The 14,494-nt window shown below is 45.4% G+C and overlaps 1 protein-coding gene across 1 annotated transcript in view; it reads right to left on the bottom strand.

The window, feature by feature from the left end:
* Window positions 1–9,265: 9,265 nt before the first annotated feature.
* Window positions 9,266–14,494, bottom strand: part of LOC150022761 (nuclear body protein SP140-like protein) — a 32,768-nt gene continuing 27,539 nt past the window's right edge. The window contains exons 13-17 of the mRNA XM_090288476.1: window positions 12,149–12,264; window positions 11,368–11,476; window positions 10,788–10,865; window positions 10,443–10,574; window positions 9,266–9,706 (exon numbers count right to left, since the gene is read on the bottom strand). Of these exons, the coding sequence (XP_090144602.1) occupies window positions 9,611–9,706; window positions 10,443–10,574; window positions 10,788–10,865; window positions 11,368–11,476; window positions 12,149–12,264 (531 nt within the window). The 3' untranslated portion in view covers window positions 9,266–9,610. The remainder of the gene's footprint in view (window positions 9,707–10,442; window positions 10,575–10,787; window positions 10,866–11,367; window positions 11,477–12,148; window positions 12,265–14,494) is intronic.

The following is a 14,494-nucleotide window of genomic DNA, read 5'->3' as shown; positions in this document are numbered from 1 at the left end:
AAACTTTCTGTTTCTTTTACTTTTCTGAGATTCCCAGAATGCTTATATGATTTTCTTGATAATGTCTCATAAATCCTGTAGGCCTTCTTCACTCATTCACACTCTTGGTTTGCTCCTCTGATGGCATAATTGTAAATGCCTATCTTCCAGTTCCCTGATTCTTTTTTCTGCTTGACTGAGTCTGCTGTTAAAGCTCTGTATTAAATTTGTGAGTGTGTTTATTGTATCCTTCAGCTCTAGAATTTCTGGTGTTTCTTTTTCTTTTTAGTTTTCCTTTTTGTTTAACTTCTCATATTGCTCATTTTGTTTAATTTTACTTAGTTTCTTATCTATGGGTTTGGTTCTTGTAGTTCACTGAACCTTTTTAAGAGGATTATTTTAAATTGTCAGACAATTTATAGATAGCCCATGTTTTAGGGGTAATGTTAGAGTTTATTAGTTTTCTTTTGTAGTACCATAGTTACCCAAATTTTTCTGATCCTTGATTCATTGTGTTGGTATAAGACAACAGTCTTTTTCCCAGACATTATAGTCTTGTTTTATAGGGAAATGCCTTTATCAGTCAGTTCAGGTTGGAATACAGGGAGCATGGAGCACACTATGAGGGTCTACATTGGGAAGGCCATTCATTGCCTGTGCTCTGAGGGTGGTAGTTAATGCTGGCTGAGCTCTGTGGTTTGTTGGACCTGCTGGTTGGGCTCTCTGGTCACGCTGGGCTACTAACAGTGCTTTAGGGCTAGAAGGGTCCATTTGCTGAATTCTACCATCACCTCTTGTTGCGTGATGTTTCAGGCTGTCTTCTGTGGTATGGTGGTGCCACTGGTTGGACTCTGCAATTAGTCAGGGTTACAGGCTGGGCTTTGCAATGGCTTCTATTTGGGTGAACTTTCAGGCTATGTCCCCCAGCCTGATGGCGTCTCTGGCTGGACTTCATGTTCAGTTGGGACAAGAAGGGCTTCACAGTCCTACTGGGCATCAGAATGTGATCTGCGATCTTGTGAGGGTAATGGTTGTTTCCTGAAGTTGGCAAAGCTACAGGCTGGTCTTCAAACTACGTTAAATTGCTGGCTATGCTCTGCTGTTGTAATGGTTACTGGCCAGATTCTCTGATTGGGAGGGACCTCAGGTGCATTCTGCAGTTGGGTGGGGATAGAGACTGTTGCCCAGCTGGGCAGGGTCGCTCACTGGGTGGGGTTACAAACTACGCTCTATAATTATGGGGGCTTACTGGGTAAGCTCCACAAATGGGTGAGGCCACAGGCTGTGTTAGTTCATTTCACAGGGTCATAGGCTGGGCTCTGCTGCTAGATCGAGTTATAGACCTGGCTCCATGGATCAGCTGAGCCATAGGCTTGCTGCATGGCTGCCAGGGTTCTCTGGCCAAGCCTTCTAAATAGCCAGGACTGGAACTACACTCAGCAGTTGAGTGGGCTTGCAAATGGGTCTTCCTCATTGGCCAGGGGTAGTAGATTAGGCTCCATGGTTGGCATGGTGTGACTGAGGACCCAAGTCAGGTAAAACTTCCAACTGAGCTCTCTGGCCAGAGGGTACCACTGGCTCAGTTCTGTAGAAGGGCAGAGCCACTATTTGGGATCTCTCCTTAGTGACTGCTGCATGCAAGAATGTGGCCCACCAAGGTCTGAGTGCTGGGTGCTTAAGTTTCTAGTAGTCATCTAGCAGCCAGAAATCACCAAGCTTTTGTCTAGGCCAGACTGCTGAGTCACATGGGGAGGTAACAGGGATTATGACCCTTGCATTCTTAATCTTTGTAGGAGACACCAACCTCTATCATTTCCTCCTTCCCCAGAAATATGATATTGCTTTCAACTTATTCTTTTCACCGTGGAACACTTCAGTTTCAGAGCCTTCCATCTGGCCTTTTCTAGGACTGCCATTGTTACTTCATAGGTTAAAGAATGATAGGTTAAAAACCAGGTGGCCATTTGCTATGTGTGTCTGATTATATATTTGGGAACTTGGGAAATGACAGCATGGATTGAGGGGACTCACTGTTAGGTGGACATTACCTTACCTCTACAAGTGTACTCCAGCATGGGTCATTATGGTGTTCTGGGTCCCCAGACACCAACTGAGATACTGTATTAGTGACCCTTAAAATTTATGTGTGTTTTGTCTTGCATCTGGTAACTTGAACAGGTCCCTTTGGTGAAGTATTCAGGGAATTACTACTGTGTACATTTGCACACCCCTTTCTTACATGAACTGCCCTCATGTTCATCAACAGCTTTTGGAGCAGGTATTGGCGGAGATCTGGAAAATGGGCTAGGAATGTTGACTTTTCATTGAGGTAACACCTCAGGCATCTGATCATCTATTTTTAATGTCTTTAGTGATATATATGAAGCAATATCATGTGGCTACTCTGTTTTGCGTGTAAGAACAACATCTTGTATTAGCTATTTCCTTAGACTTCTATGGGCCAGGGTCCCTGGTTGTCATTCCAAGCTTGCCGCACGTTACAGAGATTCCTCATCTTGCTCTGGAATTAAATGCTCTCACGTAGCTTTGATTTTTCAGGAATCCTATCACTTCACTTGCTACTAGGGAATCCAGCTCTATAAATCATTCCTACATCATTCCAGCCTACAGAGGACAGCCCCGACTGAGCATCCCAAGGAGGCAGGTGGTCTCTCAAAGAGTACACTCCTGACGCCTTGTTAAGGCGGAGTCTCTGAGGCTTCCTGAGGACACAGTCACCTGGTGGATGGGTTTGGCAGTTGTGGAGTGTAGAGCCACGCTGTCTTCCTAAGGCTTTAGGATTTCCCACTGTCCCCTTTTTGTTGGCCCTGGCAAGTCTGGTATTTCTTTTTTCACTTCACCTAATGTGCACTGTGCTATATAGTAAGCTGCTAAAAGCCACCCGGAATCATTGCCTTTGTAACTTGCCAGGCTAATTAAACTCTGTGGTCTGTATGAGCAGCCCTCCCCCACCAATGTTACATTCTAACATTGTTTTTCCGGGATCCACTCCCCCCCAAATCTCCCAACACCTGCTGGTATGTGTTGGCCATTCCTGCAGCTCTTCAGCTAGCAGGGTTATCTAGTGTATCCTAGTCTGGTCATGGTGGGAGAACTCTGCACTGTTTTAATTCCGGCAAGATGAGGGTAGGACACAGTGTTACGGCTACATAGGCGAGATTGAACACTCTGAAGCGGTGTATAAAGTTAAGCAAAGGATTTTTAACATTGGCCAGGAGTTGGGCAGACCCTGAGCAGGTCTCTAACATGCTCCAACCTCCAATGGAGTCTAAACGCTGGGCTTTTATACTGGTGCAGTCTCTTTGTTTCTTCTTTGGCGGGAAACAGCCTTAGGAAGAGGGGGCTGGGCAGGACTGCAGGAATGTCTTGGCAGTAACAGGAACAGAAATTCGCAAGGCTAAAGGTTATCTTCGACGGCAGCATAGCTCTTCAGCCAGGGACGAACTCCCTGTGAGGCAATTTATTTTCAAAGGGCTAGACATTCTGCAAAGCACAACCTTCACAAATGCTATAAACCAGACACAAGCAAGCAAATGGGAGGTGATAGAGGCTGAAGTCCTTTTAGCTTGTAAATCACTAATTGCTAAAACACTCCTTCTTACATTCCTTTTTCCAAGGCGTTTTAGCAAGTCCTTACTACTTCTTAGAAAGAACATTTAAAGCCCTTACATACTTACATATTGAAACTTTTTACAGGGAATATTTGGTGCCCCTACATAATCCCCCCTCTAGTCCCTGGACTAAACCTATTAGGGACGTCTAGGGACTATAAGTAGGGTTTTTAAACCCTGGTTTTCAGGAGGGGCTTAGTAGCAAGGATAAGGACTTGGGTATTTATAATGCTAGCTTTCAGGAGCTGCAAGGAAGAAATTAAGTTTTCAGAAACAAATGATAATGAGTATACAACATCCCAAAACTTAAAGGGACACAGCAAAAGCAGTTTTGAGAGGAAAGTCCATAGCAATACAGGCCTACCCAAAGAGGATAGAAGAACTCCACACAAAAATTTAACCCCACAGCTACAAAAACTAGAAAAACAATAATAAACAAAGCCCAGAGCAAGCAGAAGGAAGGAAATTATTAAGGTTAGAGCAGAATTAAATGACACTGAGACTAAACAAACAACTTAAAAGATTAACAAAAGCAGGGGCTGGTTCTAGGCTTATAAAGAAAAAAAAGAATCCAAATAAACAAAATTAGAAACAAAAGAGGAGATATTATGACCGATAACACAGAAATACAAAAAATTGTAAGAAATTACTATAAACAACTAACTATATGGCAAGAAACTTGACAGCCTAGATGAAATGGACAAATTTCTAGAAACATATAATTTTCCAAAACAGAATTAAGAAGTAGAAAGTCTTAACAGACCAATAACAAAGAAGGAAATTGAAACAGTAATCAAAAATTTCCTGGCACACAAAAGCCCTGGACCGGATGGCTTTACAGGCGAATTTTACAAAATATTTAGGGAAGAACTAACTTCTACCCTTCCCAAACCACTCCAAAAATTCAAGAAAAGGGAAAAATTCCAAACTCCCTCCATGAAGCCAGCACTACCCCAATCCCAAAACCAGGTCAAGACACAACAAAGAAAGAAAACCACAGGCCAATATCGCTAATGAACACAGATGCTAAAATTCTGAACAAAATATTGGCAAACAGGATCCAGCAACACATCAAAAAGATTATACACTACGATCAAGTGGGACTCACCCCAGGGACACAAGGATGGTTTAATATTTGCAAATCAATAAATATAATACATCACCTAAACAAAATGAATGACGAAAATTACATGATCATATTAATAGATGCAGAAAAAGCATTTGATAAAGTACAACACCCATTTATGATGAAAACCCTTAGCAAAATGGGAATAGAGGGAGCATACCTTAACATAATTAAGGCTATATATGAGAAACCTGAAGCCAACATTCTACTCAATGGACAAAAACTGAAAACATTCCTTCTGAGATTAGGAACAAGATAAGGATGTCTACTTTTTTCCTTTTTTTTTTTTTTTTTAAAGTGTCGGAAGTTCTAACTACAGCAATTAGACAGGAAGAAATTAAAGACATTCAAATTGGTAAGGAAGACAAAACTGTTACCACTTGCAGAAGACACGATAGTATACATAGAAAACCTTACAGACTTTACGAAAAAACTACTTGACCTATAAATGAATTTGACAAAACAGCAGGGCACAAAGTTAATATTCAGAAATTAAAAGCGTTTCTATATACCAACAAAACATTAGAGATAAAAACCAGAAAAAAAATTCCATTTACTATAGCAACAAGAAAAACAACAGTATTCAGGGATAAACTTAACCAAAGAGGCAAAAGACCTGCACTCGGAAAGCTACACAACCCTGAAGAAAGAAATTAAGAAAGACACAAATACACCACATCTACGGATGGGAAGAATTAACATTTCTAAAATGTCCACATTATTTAAAGCAATTCATAGATTCAATGCAATTTCTATTAAAATACCAGCAACATATCTCACAAACCTAAAGCAAACACTTACAATTTAATTTAGCAGACATTTGTTAAGCACTTGCTATGTGCCATGCATTGTAGATTCAATGATTAATAAGAAGAGCAAATGGAATGTTAGCAAGATGATGGAAAACAAATTTCCAGACCCTTATGGAAACATTAAATTAACAACTAGGAACTGACTAAAATAAGTTTTTACAGCTTTGAAAACTAGTCAAAGATTAATAGCAATTAAGGAAATGACCAACAAAGCCTTCTGCAACATTCACAAACTTTCCATATATTTACCCATTCAGATTTAACCATAATCCATTTCCAATTCTTGTTCTTTTCCACACTGTAAAGGACTCTACTCAAACTCAGTATTTAGCAGCTAAAATTTCCCTAGATTTGTAGATATTCTGCAGTTTTCTGAAGCTTCCTGCTTCTTCTTCTTCTTCTTTTCTAACATACACTTTTGAGCTTTCCTGAGAAGTTTTTCAATTGTTTTATTTGACCTATTACTATTCTATTTAGGATTTTATTGGGAACCTTTAGTTTGGCCAGGACAATTCCCTGACCAGGAGGATGCTTGCATTTTTTTATATTCTTATAGCAGCCCACCTGATTATTCCTCTTTCTTTTCTATTGAAGAGGATGTCTAGAATGGACATTAGTTTTATTCATGTGTAACAACACTTTTCCTTAAGATACAGGCACATTCCCCCTGCTGAAGCAGTGAGGAGATTGAAGGCTCTTTAGTTACAGCTTTAGAGGTGTTGCTGATTGGCACCCAAGCAGCTTGCACCAGTTTGAAGAAGAGCGGCCTGAGTTTTAAAACTGTCACTTTTTTTTTTCCTCCATGTTGGAGAGACAGACATTCTGCTGTTTCTGTAACCTGTAGCAAGGGGATTATAGACTGCCGCTTTGCTAGCAAATTTAACATTGCCCCTCCTTGCAGTTCTAGCAGGGAGTATTCAGATGCAAACTGAATTGCTAGAAGTTACCTGGGGTGGAAAGAAATGCTGCAAGCAATTTCTCTGGGGAAATTTTTTAGGAGCCTGATTCCTTTGGCCAGGGCTCCAAGGCAGCAGGAGACAGCACAGAGGGTCCTAGGCTTTTTTCTGTGACACTGTCCATATTGATAGCCTTGGTTTTCCTGTTCCCCACCCCCCTCTCCCACGCCTGCAGCTGTTTGAGAGATAGCAATTTGATCTGGGAACCAGGGGCCTTCCCAGATTACAGAATATGTTAAACTAACCCACGTTTGTTTGGCCTTCACTAGCCATCTGCAAGATAATACCTTTTTTTTTTTTCTTAAAAAAAAAACACTTTTCCCTTAGAAGTGCAGAGCAGGAGCCACTCTTTCAGGGCACAGCTCCCTCCTGCCTTGCTACTTCCCCCAATAACCCTCTCCTTTCTGCTTGTTGCATTTTTGCTTCCCGAGAGACACCATTTTACACTTATAATATTTAGATTTAAAGTACTCCCAAGGGGGGGTGGGGCTATCCGACCCCAAAAGCAGGCCACTCTGACCTACAGAATGTTTCCAGGGTGCCAGAGTTTATGAAGGGATTTTGTCCCCGGAACTTGGGGAAATTCTGGAGCACACAGTCAAGAACTGAGGGTGCAGGCTTAGACTGGCGTCCCCTTATGTTGGCTAAGGTGACTGCTACAAACATGCACTTAATTTGGATTACAATTAGGAGCTGGAACACAAGGCACAGGAGCAATTCCCCCCTCACGGCGCAGACAAACACGGGCTGGGAGCTCCCAAAGGAAGCCAAACAAATGCTCGCTTGGCCTCTCCTCCTGCGAGGCTAGAGCCCACTAAGACTCCATAGACCGAAGTTTGTGGAGGCACACAAAAAGGAGGAAATAACTTTTTTTTACTTTAACCTTAACATTCACTCACACATTCACTCAGAGGTTAAACAATCCCACCCAAACCCCGCCTAGGCTTCTGAGATTAGACGAACAGCGTCGGCTACAGGCAGCAGAACCCCAAAATCAAAAGAGCTCTATACAATCCAAATGAAGCTAGCCGAGCCAGCTTCAACAAATTCCCTGTTCGGGAATATGTACCTCTGCGTCCAGAGGACAAAAGAGACCAAGTCTCAGTGGCAGTGGCCCAAGTCCGCTGCCTAAATGGGTTGCCACTCACCTGTCGCCGAGGCTGTCCTCTGTCCTTTGCTTACTCTAAACTGGGCCGTCAGGGCTTCTAGCAGCTCCCGAGTGTCTCCTGAAGGTGCAGGGAATTGCTCCCAACCGGAGCTTGCGGCCGCTGTCCTGCCACACGTCAGCTAGACACACGGGACCGCACGAAGCCCCGGGGGCTCACCGAAGGCGGCACCGCTTTACAGAGGCATCTCGCTGGGGCCTCCAAAATGTTACGGTTACATAGGCGAGATTGAACACTCTGAAGCGGTGTATAAAGTTAAGCAAAGGATTTTTAATATTGGCCAGGAGTTGGGCAGACCCTGAGCAGGTCTCTAACATGCTCCAACCTCCAATGGAGTCTAAACACTGGGTTTTTATACTGGTGCAGTCTCTTTGTTTCTTCTTTGGCGGGAAACAGCCTTAGGAAGAGGGGGCTGGGCAGGACTGCAGGAATGTCTTGGCAGTAACAGGAACAGAAATTCGCAAGGCTAAAGGTTATCTTCGACGGCAGCATAGCTCTTCAGCCAGGGACGAACTCCCTGTGAGGCAATTTATTTTCAAAGGGCTAGACATTCTGCAAAGCACAACCTTCACAAATGTTATAAACCAGACACGAGCAAGCAAATGGGAGGTGATAGAGGCTGAAGTCCTTTTAGCTTGTAAATCACTAATTGCTAAAACACTCCTTCTTACATTCCTTTTTCCAAGGCCTTTTAGCAAGTCCTTGCTACTTCTTAGAAAGAACATTTAAAGCCCTTACATACTTACATATTGAAACTTTTTACAGGGAATATTTGGTGCCCCTACAACAGGTCTGTCTACCAGCAAGGGAGGGGACCCTTTTGCAGGCCAGTGGATTTGGAAGGGTCTAGAGTTCTGAGTTCTCAGGTGCATCTACCTAGAAAGCCCCATTTGGAGTGTCATGGTGGCATGCTTTCTTTATCAGGGCCTAAACTTTGCCACGACAGGCCACCCTGAGCTTAGAATTCAGCCTTCTCTGAAGTTCCGCCATTCTTTTTTTTTAATTAATTTATTTGTTTAATTAATTAATTAATTTTTTTAGAGAGAGGGCAAAGGAGAAAGAGAGGGACAGAAACATCACTGTGTGGTTGCCTCTCACTTGCGCCCCCAACTGGGGACCTGGCATGCAACCCAGGCATGTGCCCTGACTGGGAATCGAACCAGCGACACTTGGCTCGCAGGCTGATGCTCAATCCACTGAGCCACAGCAGCCAGGGCTGAAGTTCCGCCATTCTTAAGATTAGGGCTGTGCCAGGCCCTCCTAATGGCTGCCTTCCAGCTGTAGGCGATGATTACTGTACTTCAGCATGTCATGTACTCAAGTGAGCTTAGAAATAGCCCCCAAATTGCACAGTTTTTATTGTTATTCCCTTTGTGAATGCTAGACAATTGTATCAGGCAGTACAACTCTTCCCCTGCGTATCATTCTGTTTCCTCGGGTGAATGTCCTTGCAACGGCATTGTTTTAAGCCCCAGATACTATCAATATTCTTCCTGTGATCATCTGGCTGGACAGCCATCCAGCTGAGAAAGTGCTTCCTTGCTAAGACCATTTTGTTTAGTTTGATTCCCGAAAAGCAAAGCCTGAGATCACGTCTCTTAAGTAAGCGATTTATTGTGAGAATTCTCTCTGGAGGAGGAGGGCGAAGGAAAGCAGGATACCGTGGCGGGGAAAGCTAAGCAAGGATGTGCTCGTAGCAGGAAAGTAACTGTAGCCTGATTCTCTGGGGAGCGCGAACCGTGAATAACTGCACATGGTTGGTTCAGCCTTGGGGTGGGAACCAACCCCTAGGCCAAAGAGATGTAACATTCAGGTGAATCTGGCTCCATGCAGCCCAAAGCAATACGTTGGGGACAGGTGGCGTTGGCAGCAGCTCTCATAGCAGCAAGCGGATAAATCTGCCTGAAGGCGGGAATTTTCAGGGTAACAATGGCATCCGCTACACCTGCGAACTGTTCTGATTTGTTTCCTGAATACCAAAGACTTCTTTGAACTCCCTCCTAAAATCCTCCTTTTTTAATTGTAAATTGTCGCACTGGAAAAAAAACAGACAAAAATAAGGACACTCATTATCATTGTCATTAGACACCTTGCAATTGAAAAGGATCAGGACTCTTTACCAGGTGAAGTTTAAAAAAACACGCAGCTAAGAGTAGCTTTTGTTTCCTAAGAATGTATGACTTCCTGTTGACTAGCCACACGTGGGCAATTACTGCACTTGAGGATTCTTACTCACTAGGTCTGGGCTGTTTCCTTCAGTGAGAGTTAGAAAAGTAATCTAAGATCTTAGTAACAATCAAGTATCACAGATGTCTAAGTACAACCAGTGACCTTCCTTTCACCTTGTCTCTTCTTTCCCCCTCTGGGGACCTCTGTGAACTATATGGTGATTCACATGCAAAGGATTCTGCAGTTTGGGAATTCTGAGAGGTTTGATTGAGAATATTCAGGGAGATATACGAGGAACAACACGACTTTAGGATGCAATCCTTAGGTGTGGAACAAGAGTGACAAGACTGTTCTCAATGGACACCTGTCACCTTCTCCAAAACTCTCAGGGGCCTAGGGTTCTGGCTGCAGGGACATCCTCTGACTCATTGTTCCTCTCCCTGGTGAGCTTAAATCCTCCATATAAATATCCACTCACGGAACTCTTGCTTGTCCAGGCTCATCATAAAAGAGGAAGGAAACTCTAGAAGTCCCCAGCACCAGGAATGAGAGCAGAATGACTCAGTGGAAGGAAATGCAATCAAAGCAGGAGAGCCACTCACCCCGGGGCCCTGATAGATGCTGTCCATGGCCCGCACAAAACCTTCCACTTGGCGGTAATTTTTCTTTGTTAGTTTGTTCTTGATTCTGTCCAACAGCCTAAGTTTCCGTAGGCACTGAGTAACCCTCCGAACCTGGTGAAAAATGTATCAACAGGAGGGTTACTGGCACTGTGCAATGGTTGCCTTCTGTGGATTCCCATCAAATCCAGCAGAAATACAAGGTGAAGATAAAGGCAGCTTGTGCTCTCCCTCAGGGGGGGTCAGATCACAAACCCCACAAGTGCCCGTGTCAAAGTCAGGCAACATCATGGCGACCTGTACTCATGGCTTGTTGTTGTAACTTACGTAATTTTCATGTGGAATCTTCAGCAAAACGGTTTGCTCTAAGTAGCAATAGATCTTTAAGAGGAGGAACTCACATTTCTGCGAAAGAAGGAGGCTATGAATGAGAAATGGCTTGGAGAGAATGGGCCCATACACATGCCCAGACACAAGCTTGCCTATACTGGTCTTCTGGAAGTTTACCAAACTGGTAGTGCTCTTGGACACTAACACGTAATGGCTGAGTCTATTTTTTTAGTTATTTGTTTGTTTACTTATTTATTTTTAGAGAGAGGGGAAAGGAGAAAGAGAGGGAGAGAAACATCACTGTGTGGTTGCCTCTCACTCGCGCCCCCAACTGGGGACCTGACGTGCAACCTAGTCATGTGCCCTGACTGGGAATCGAACCAGCGACACTTGGCTCGCAGGCCGACGCTAATGGCTGAGTCTTTTAGCTGCAAACAGGCTCTGGGGAGTTTTCAGCATGACCGAGGCATGGTCAGAGGAATAGGCACCGTTTGGCACCCTCCGCCTCATCCTGTAACTGATTGACTTCTCCCATGTGAGCAGAAAGGAGAGGACTTGGGGTTCAAATCCAACTCACCGACTTCTCCTCAGGTCCCATCAGCCTCACCAGGACCTCAGATTCTCTGTGATGCGGATGACTTCTTGGAGAATTTTCCCTTATGCAGAAGGTACAATTCCAATTGTTCCTGAGATGCCAGATAAAAGTGAGCAAGGCAAAGCCCAGAAAGAGCCATCGTCACTATGGCTGCCACTATTCTCCTTTCAGGAATGGCTGTTAAGCACAGCCAGGGGATGAAGAGGACACCTCCCAGGGTCTCCATGATTCTCATGTGATGACCCTCCTCCCATAGAGGATGGCCGCAGGGCGTGAGATGTGGAGGGCCGTGTCAGAGTGAGTGGTGGGCTCTCCTTTCCCCATCTGAGAGGCTGGGAGCACAAGGAGCCCTGCCCCCAGGCCTGAGTGTCAAAGACAGGGCCTTAACCCATCAGGGCCTTAGGCCTTCATCAGCCAGTTGAAAAGGTCGGGGAAACCAGGCCAAGTTTTCTGTCTTTTCTAAATAAGCACAGAACACAAGCAATTGGCATTCCCACTCCCATAAATGGTAGTCTGTGCTGGGAAAGTTCTGGAAAGGACAGCAGCAATATGAAGGCCACCAGACTTCGCCTCCCAGAGGAGAGAGGAGAATGTTACCCTCCTGCTGCCAGCATCTTTCAGTGGCTCCTGGGATCATATTGCTGGACCCTGTACCTCCGGTTCCACTCTGTCCCCATCAGGACACTAGGAGGAGCCCCGCAGGGGGCGTGTGCATGGCAGGAGGATGGGTCCCTAAAGGAGAGGGGGTCTGCATGTCACAAACCTCTTTGCTTGCACAGGTGGGAGGTGACAGTCCTCGTGAAAGGATCTGGAACAGGTACCACAGCGGAAGAGCTTTCCTCTATCCTGGCAGATCTCACATTTGTCAGGGTTTCCCACCTAGAAGGGAAAACAATGTCCACATCCCCATGAGCCCCTGGCGACCAGCGCTGTGGGAATCTAGGACTCATGGCCTTTGTGTGACCTGCACGGACTCCTGTGTGTTCCTCCTGAGCTCTGAGGGGACAGCACAGGGTGGAGGTTTCAGAAGAAGAATTCTGGGTCTGCAGTGAAGGTCAGGAGGAGTGGCCTGTGTGACCAGACCAGACAAGTCTTTCCTGTAAAACCAGAGATTCCGACGCAGAAAGACAAGCAGCAAAACAAGAGGATGATTTCATGGGTATCTGAATCATTTTATTACCTTGCAGAAAAAACAAGGTTCTGAAAAAAGTGTGTAGTCCCTTTGCTTATACCACGATGGCTGAAATGAATCATGGAAAGGTGGTGTGTTGAGAAATTAATCAGATGGATTAAACCTCTGAGAAATCACTGGTCCTGGTGTTTTGGCTGTGGGCTTCCCATGAGGTGAAGATACCTGGTGGGAGTTTCTGGACTGTGCATTCTGCGTCTGGAGAGAACTTGATCCTGTGGCAGTGCTTTTGGGTTGGAAAGACCATGACACAGATGACCGGGTGGCCTTAAGAAGGTTGGAGCTCTTTGTCTCTGGAAGCCCGAGGGAGATGCCCCATGACTCGGTTTGGCATGTAAGGTGTGGAGGCTCCACCTCTGAGTGGCCAGGGAGTGGGGCAACTGCCTTGTATATACAACGTGGAGGTCCCACCCCTCCACCCCATAAACTGAAACTGGATTTCTTACCAGTCTCAGCATGTGGCTTTTAAGTGGATTTAGTTTCACTTGGAGAAGATAAAATTTGATCATATTTTCATTCATATCTTGACTCCTACTCACTAAACCTGGATAACTTTATAGAGCAGATATGAAGATACACTGTGTTATATACAAACACATGTATTCATGACAAAAAAACTGGTCTGTGACCGAGCCCTTTGCTAATGTTAATGAAGAAAATGAGTGTAAGCAGTAATGCTAAAGCTCAGTGTCAGGTGCTACTGGGACATCAGCTAACATTGAGATGGCCTCAGATGGCCTCTCTGGATGTTCCCCTCCCCACTCTGCTCCCCTGGATAAGGTCCCACAGCTAGACAATGCTCCTTGTCAAGGGACCGCATGTAACCCTGCCCATCCTGGAATGTCAGGTTTCAGTTCCCTGTCAGCCATGGAATCTTTCACGCAGGCCTGCCACAGCCTCCCATGGAAACCAGGGCCACCCCACGTCCCCAGCCCCTGGTGTCCTGTCGGTTCCTGAGGGCAGCCGTGGTGAGGCGTGCATGGCTGGCTCTGCCCTCCGTCCTCGGTCTGGCGGTGTATGTGACTAAGAACACCTGTCAGTCCATCTGTCCAGCGACAGATGCCATTACCTGCCACCTCCCCAAACTGTCCAGAGGACATCTTTTCCTCATCAATAGGGTGAAGAAGAGGTGATTAAAACAGGAGACCACTTCTAAGGAAAGGAAAACCTGCATTTACACATGAATGAGAAACTTTTAGGAACTAATCTGCCCCTGGTTCTTTTCCTGTTTCTGTCATCTGAGAGAATCAGGCCAGTTTCAGAACCACTTGGGGGCTGTCACCCCAGATAGAAAGATCCTGTCTATCCCATCGTCTGTTGGAGAAATTCCTCTCCTCCTATGACCATCTGAGGTGGCACAAATGAGGTTGGCATGGGGGCTGGCCCATCTGTATATGGGTGTGGGGGGAGGGAGGAAAGTGGGCCATGGAGGAGCGGGGGTGGGGTGGGGCACAGATGACAGTGTCCACCCTTCTCTGCCATGACCCCTTCTGCTTTCTCCACTCACATGTGGTCCGTGCCGTCTCTCTCCTGGGGTCACTCCCTCAGCCTCACTGCTGAATCTCTCTCCTTTCCCGTCCCTCTCCTTCTCCGACATTTAGACAGAACCCCTCAGGTTTCCATCTCTGGCCATTTGGTCGGCCCCCGTTGGTCCAATCACTCTCAAAGGTGCAGTTCCATCGCCGTGTCTCCAGCTCCCGGACGACCAGCCTGTCTCTGCCTCTGTGCATATCCATGTGCTCACCCAGCACCCCCTCCTGGGCCCTAACGCACACCCCAAACTCACGCAGTCAAAACTTAATGTGTCCTCCTGCCTCCAAGCTCACTACATGTTCTTTCTTGGTGCTTCCAGTTCATAAAACACACACCTTCCACCACAAATCTGAGAATCCATTCTGGGTCTATTCTCTCTGGGTATCA

The sequence above is a fragment of the Furipterus horrens genome, unplaced genomic scaffold (genome assembly GCF_987537825.1).
Source record: "Furipterus horrens unplaced genomic scaffold, mFurHor1.1.pri manual_scaffold_1, whole genome shotgun sequence".
Taxonomy (NCBI): domain Eukaryota; kingdom Metazoa; phylum Chordata; class Mammalia; order Chiroptera; family Furipteridae; genus Furipterus; species Furipterus horrens.
This window is presented reverse-complemented; position numbering and strand designations above follow the sequence as displayed.